Source organism: Austrofundulus limnaeus, unplaced genomic scaffold (assembly GCF_001266775.1).
Source record: "Austrofundulus limnaeus strain Quisiro unplaced genomic scaffold, Austrofundulus_limnaeus-1.0 Scaffold506, whole genome shotgun sequence".
Classification (NCBI taxonomy): Eukaryota; Metazoa; Chordata; class Actinopteri; order Cyprinodontiformes; family Rivulidae; genus Austrofundulus; species Austrofundulus limnaeus.
In genome coordinates, this window is record NW_013952908.1 from 446,597 (window position 1) to 452,641 (window position 6,045).

The 6,045-nt window shown below is 48.5% G+C and overlaps 2 protein-coding genes across 4 annotated transcripts in view; both read left to right on the forward strand.

The window, feature by feature from the left end:
* mical3b (microtubule associated monooxygenase, calponin and LIM domain containing 3b) overlaps nt 1-2,509 on the forward strand; it is a gene marked incomplete in the record, with an annotated part of 11,482 nt that extends 8,973 nt beyond the window's left edge. Inside the window, 8 exon segments of the mRNA XM_014025897.1 lie at nt 33-290; nt 364-479; nt 556-682; nt 779-872; nt 1,568-1,715; nt 1,808-2,004; nt 2,168-2,268; nt 2,351-2,509. Coding sequence (XP_013881351.1) covers nt 33-290; nt 364-479; nt 556-682; nt 779-872; nt 1,568-1,715; nt 1,808-2,004; nt 2,168-2,268; nt 2,351-2,509 — 1,200 coding nt within the window.
* Nucleotides 2,510-2,558: 49 nt separating this feature from the next.
* LOC106530300 (protein-methionine sulfoxide oxidase mical3a) overlaps nt 2,559-6,045 on the forward strand; it is a 9,171-nt gene continuing 5,684 nt past the window's right edge. For 2 of the 3 annotated variants that reach the window (XM_014025893.1, XM_014025896.1), the window contains exons 1-8: nt 2,559-2,672; nt 2,758-2,826; nt 2,991-3,077; nt 3,740-3,899; nt 4,852-4,931; nt 5,060-5,117; nt 5,249-5,405; nt 5,496-5,626. In XM_014025893.1, the coding sequence (XP_013881347.1) occupies nt 2,571-2,672; nt 2,758-2,826; nt 2,991-3,077; nt 3,740-3,899; nt 4,852-4,931; nt 5,060-5,117; nt 5,249-5,405; nt 5,496-5,626 (844 nt within the window). In that variant the 5' untranslated portion in view covers nt 2,559-2,570. The remainder of the gene's footprint in view (nt 2,673-2,757; nt 2,827-2,990; nt 3,078-3,739; nt 3,900-4,851; nt 4,932-5,059; nt 5,118-5,248; nt 5,406-5,495; nt 5,627-6,045) is intronic. The other variant, XM_014025895.1, reaches the window with a different exon arrangement.

A 6,045-nucleotide genomic window follows, 5' to 3' on the forward strand; every position in this document is an offset into this window, starting at 1 on the left:
ACTAACACACCTGTTCTTGATTCTTTTGTCAGGACTTTGCTGACACGGAGCTGCTCCTCTCTCGGGGTAACGTGGACCATAATGCTTTGCAGTTGTACGCCCGTGAGGCGGCCGACTTTTCGACCAATCACCAGCTTCCATTTCTGGACTTCGCCATGAACCACTACGGCCAGCCAGACGTCGCCATGTTTGACTTCACCTGTATGTACGCGTCAGAGAACGCCGCCATGGTTGTCCAACGCCGCGATCACCAGCTGCTGGTCACACTGGTTGGAGACAGCCTGCTGGAGGTGAGACAGGTGTCCTCTGATGAAGATGGACAGACAGGTAACAGGTAACCTTACTGCTCCTGTTGGTTTGCAGCCCTTTTGGCCAATGGGAACAGGTGTAGCTCGTGGGTTCCTAGCTGCTCTGGACTCAGCCTGGATGATAAGAAGTTGGGCTCAGGGTAGAGCACCTCTGGACATCCTGGCTGAGAGGTGAGGACACACCTGGACACGACTCACCTGCTGCTGTCTTACCTGTTGTTACATCACACCTGTCTGTCTCTTGTAGGGAGAGTTTGTACCGTCTCCTCCCTCAGACAACTCCAGAGAACATGCAGAAGAACATCACTCTGTTCACAGTAGATCCAGCAACAAGATACCTGAACATCAGTCCTTTGACTGTCACTCCTGCCCAGGTGAGTCCTGGACACGTTTGGAGATAAACACTGGGTAAATGTATTATTTTTGTCTCTGATGAACAAAAAGAATAAAGAGATGTTTTTTGTCTTCAGGTGAGACACCTGGTGGACACAGGAGAGAAGGCGGGGCTAAACACTGGTGAAAGTGACATCATCCGAATCCCCTCCCCCAGAATTCTAAGACAAGGTGACTTCACTTGTTTATACTGGAAAGTTGTGGGAGAATAATGCTTAAGAAAGAGCTGAAGATGATCGCTGACTCGTGGAATGAATGCTGAGTCGTAGAAATAATGCTGACTCATACAGTAGAATAAACGCTGACTCATAAAATAAATACTGACTCATACGGTCGAATGAATGCTGACTCGTAGAATAAATACTGACTCATACAATAGAAAGAATGCTGACTCCTAAAATAAAGGCTGACTCATACAGTATAAAGAATGCTGACTCGTAGAATAAATGCTGACTCACACAGTAGAATGAATACTGACTCATACAGTTGAATGAATGCTGACTCATACAGTTGAATGAATGCTGACTCATACAGTTGAATGAATGCTGACTCATACAGTAGAAATAATGCTGACTCGTAGAATGAATGCTGACTCATACAGTATAAATAAATGCTGAATTGTAGAATAAATGCTGACTCATACAGTATAAAGAATGCTGACTCGTAGAATAAATGCTGACTCAAACAGTAGAATGAATGCTGACTCATACAGTATAAAGAATGCTGACTCGTAGAATGAATGCTGACTCATACAGTAGAAAGAATGCTGACTCATAGAATAAATGCTGACTCAGTGTTCAGACTGTAAACTGTTTTTTTCATCCACAGATCTTGAATCTGATTTGTTCTCTTGGTTTCTGTCACAGAGTCCTTCTCTCAGACCAATCAGCTGCTGTCTTGGTGTCAGGAACAGACTCGTGGCTATAAAGGCGTGGCCGTTATGGACCTGACTACTTCCTGGAAGAGTGGCCTTGCCCTGTGTGCTCTTCTTCACCGTTTTCGACCTGACCTGATGTAAAACCTCCATCAGTTCTTTTTAATATCTTTATTTGGTTCAGGTTGAGGCTCTGATTTTGATTTCCTGGGTTGTGACTACTTCCTTCTAGAAACTATGACTTCCTGGACGAGTCGTTGGTGGAGGAAAACACTCAACTCGCCTTCGACGTGGCTGAACGAGAGTTTGGGATTTCTCCTTTGATGACAGCAGAAGAGCTGTCGTCTGTGGGAGAACCGGACTCTCTGTCCATGGTGATGTACCTGAGTCAGTTCTACCAGCTGCTCAAAGAGTCGGCGCCCCCTGCTGGTGAGCCTGCAGATAAACACTTCCCTTTTAGAAACGGGGCGGAGCTTTGTGCAGAGGTTAGGTGCTTCGGTTTGTTGTTCAGCTCTGCAGAACATAAAGTAACTAAACTCAGCTAGACTCAGGAAGTCCCTGATGTTCTGACAGATCTCTGGTTCTGGTTCAGGCTGCCTGAGTCAGAGTTCGGACCTGAGAGCAGCTCTCATCGGCCCCGCCTCCCTCCTCAGCAGACTGGGAAGCAGTCCATCCAGGAAGAGAATCCCAAAGGTACCAGCAGCCTCACCTGTCCACACCTGCTGGGTCCGGGCTCTGCCCAGGCTGAAGGTGGTTTGATCTGGTTTCTGTGCAGGAGCTGAGCGACGCCCTGAACAAACGGAGGAGGACCAGCGACCTGAGGGAGGAGCCTCAGGAGGAGYSTCAGGAGGTCAGACTCCCATCGCTCTCAGACATTCAGACAATAAATAAAGTTTCAGTCAAAGAAAACAGGTTTTACCTTCCAGTCATGTGACCTGAACGGCGACGGTGACGAGCCGCTTGTAGGCGGGGCCAGYCGGTCCCGAGTCCGTCTGATGGCCAATCAGCTGCAGGCAAAGCTGGCTGAGAGCTCTGCGACCTGCACCTCCTCCTCCTCCTCCTCTTCGTCTTCTGCTGCCTCAGCTTTGCGTCGACAGGTGAGGTTTCAGATCAGAACCATCATCAGGTCCAAACTGGAGGTCAAAGGTCACTGTGTTTGATCAGACACTACAATCTGACCAGCAGGGGGAGTCCTTGTCCTCAGACAGTCATCAGGCCACGCCTCCTGCTCAGACGCTGCCATGGAGACCGGTAAGGACCAGAGATCTGTAGTGTTAGATTATTGATTATTTGATTGATTATTGATTATTGATTGATTGTCCGGTCCGGTCCGGTCCTGTCCGGTCCGGTCCGGTCCGGTCCGGTCCGGTCTGGTCTGGTCCAGTCCGCACTGACAGTTCTCGTGTCTCTGTCAGAAAAAACGGACCCTCCAGCAGGAGCAGATGAGTTTTCGGTTCAAAGAGAAGATCAAGTCTCAGAGTGTCTCCAGCAGAGACGAACAGGTACTGATGTGGACCCGCTGGACCCTCCTCATCTGTTCAGTTCTGTGTCTTCAGGAGAGGACTCTGTGTTTGTTGCGTCCTCCGGCTGCRCCTGTCCTCAGTTTGGTCCCCGCAGGACCAGAATCAATCGGATCTGGTCCTCGTCAGCAGATAAACCCTGGTTGTGTTGTGGACGGAGGACCTTGAATGTCTTGTTGTAGCTGTCCTTTGTCCTCATGTCCCGTCTYGTCTCGTCTGTCTGTCCAAAGTGTCTTCAGATGTACACAGGTGGAGTGAGCTCATTGGCTGAGCAGATAGCCAATCATATTGAGGGTCAGCAGGGAGGGACCATGGTGAGACAAACAGGACTGAAGGACGAGTCAAAGACTGGTCCTCACCTTATAATTATCAGCTCACTGTGTGTCTGTCAGCAAAATATCTCATGGATCTGTGATGAACTGAAACTCTTAAAGAATCAGAACTTTAGAGTCAAACAGATCCAAGATGGCCGCCACAGCTAGCTGCGTTAGCGACATTTAGCTAACAGACACACAGAAACCTGCCTGGTTTGAAGGATAAATAAAATGATTTGTTCCTGTTTTCTTCAGCAGCTCCAGGTTTGAAGCTGTTGGTCAAACTCACCTGAGCAATTCTGATTGGTTGTTTTTCCCGCCTCCCTGCAGGTGTGCTCAGGCAGCGACGTGTGTGTCTTCTGTCAGCAGAAGGTTTATGTGATGGAGCGTCTGAGCGCCGAGGGCCTCTTCTTCCATCGCAGCTGTTTCTGCTGTGATTCCTGCGGCGCCCCCCTCAGACCGCCGTCCTACGCCTTCCAGCGCCACAGCGGTCAGTACCTGACCCGGACTGAGCCGCAAGGCCTGCTCCAGATACCACCAATGCTAATGGGCAAACAGGCTAAAGGGCTAACATGCTAATGGGCTAACAGGCTAGCAGGCTAATGGGCTAATGGACTAATGGGCTAACAAGCTAATGGGCTAACAAACTAATGGACTAATGGGCTAACAGCCTAAAGGGCTAACGGAGTAATGGGCTAAYGGGCTAATGGGCTAACGAACTAGCAAAGTAAAGGGCTAAAGGACTAACGGGCTGACAGGCTAAGGGGCTAACGGACTAATGGGCTAACAAGCTAGCAGGCTAAGGGGCTAATGAGCTAACAGACTAACAAACTAACGGGCTAATGGGCTAAAAAGCTAACAAGCTAACAAACTAACTGGCTAATGGGCTACCAAGTTAACAGGCTAAGGGTCTAACGGAATAACAGACTAAGGCTAATGGGCTAACAAGCTAAYAGGCTAAGGGACTAATGGACTAACAGGCTAAGGGGCTAATGGGCTAACAGGCTAAGGGGCTAACATACTAACAGGCTAATGGGCTAACAGGCTAATGGGTTAGTAGGCTAAGGGCTAACGGACTATCAAACTAATGGGCTAATGGGCTAACAAGCTAACAGGCTAATGGGCTAACAAGCTAACAATGTAAAAGACTAAAGCGGTAAAAGGCTTAAAGACTAACAGGCTAACGGGCTAATAAGCTAACAAGCTAACAATGTAAAAGACTAAAGGGGTAAAAGGCTTAAAGGCTAACAGGCTAACGGGCTAACAGGCCGATGCTTTACTTTCTGATTTATTTATCATCAATTCAGCTCCTGATAGAAAATGATTGTTAACATCAGACCAGAACTTTAACCCCTGTTCTGACCCGGTCCTGGTTCTGACCCGGTCCTGGTTCTAACGCAGTCCTGGTTCTGACCCGGTCCTGGTTCTCCTGTCTGTCTCAGGTCGGTTCTACTGCCTGCAGCATCCTGAGTGTCAGCTGAGGAGACGACCCGCCTCTGCTGTGTCACACAGAACCTCCTCAGTGAGCAGAACCTTCAGTAGAACCTGGACCAGAACCTCTGGGTGTTTCCAGAAGGGTTCCTGTAGTTGTTGGATGTGGATCAGAACACGTGGGTTCTGTAGAACTTGTTTGTGTTGCTGTTGTTCCAGGCGTCTCCTGCGTCTCTCTCAGACTCTCTGAGGACAGCAGAGCGCCGCCGCTCCTCAGGTGAGCTCACCTGTCCATCAGTCTTCACCGCTGCTCAGCTGAAGGTTCTCCTTAAACCTCAATCAATCTGGGCTTTAGTGTGTGTGTGTCTCTGTGTGTGCGTGTGYGTGGCTGTGTTGGTGTGTCTGCAGCTGCTTCTGTGATGGCACCTGCAGCGGAGAGGATCGAGCTGGAAATCTACAGACGCATCTCCAAGGAGGAGCTGCAGGAGGAGCCGGAGGAGGTGTCTGAGGAGATCCTGAACCACTTCAACCTGAGCGCAGACCACCCAGTCCAGATCAGGTGCAGGTCAGAACCGTACCGAGGGTCCAGAGGGACACACACATTAAAGTGAGTTTTATGTTTCTCCTCCGATTTAAGCTCCTCGTTGGTTTTCAGTTCAGAGGAGGAGGAGGAGGAGGAGGATGGAGGAGGTACTCGCTGTGGTTCCTCTGAGGAGGCGGCGGCTTCATGGAGCGAAACTCCGCCCCACCTGAGAGACCAGGAGGAGGAGGAGGAGTCTAGTGACAGTAAGTTAAACTGTTTACAATCCAATTATTGTTGTGTTGTTGTTGTTGTACTGTAGCTGTTGCATTGTTGTTGTTTTACTGTAGCTGTTGTGTTGTTGTTGTTGTACTGTAGCTGTTGCATTGTTGTTGTTTTACTGTAGCTGTTGTGTTGTTGTTGTTGTACTGTAGCTGTTGCATTGTTGTTGTTTTACTGTAGCTGTTGTGTTGTTGTTGTTGATGTTGTTTTTGTTATACTGTAGCTGTTGTGTTGTTGTTGTTGTTATACTGTAGCTGTTGTGTTGTTGTTATACTGTAGCTGTTGTGTTGTTGTTGTTGTTATACTGTAGCTGTTGTGTTGTTGTTATTGTTGTTATACTGTAGCTGTTTTGTTGTTGTTATTGATGTTGTTTTTGTTATACTGTAGCTGTTGTGTTGTTGTT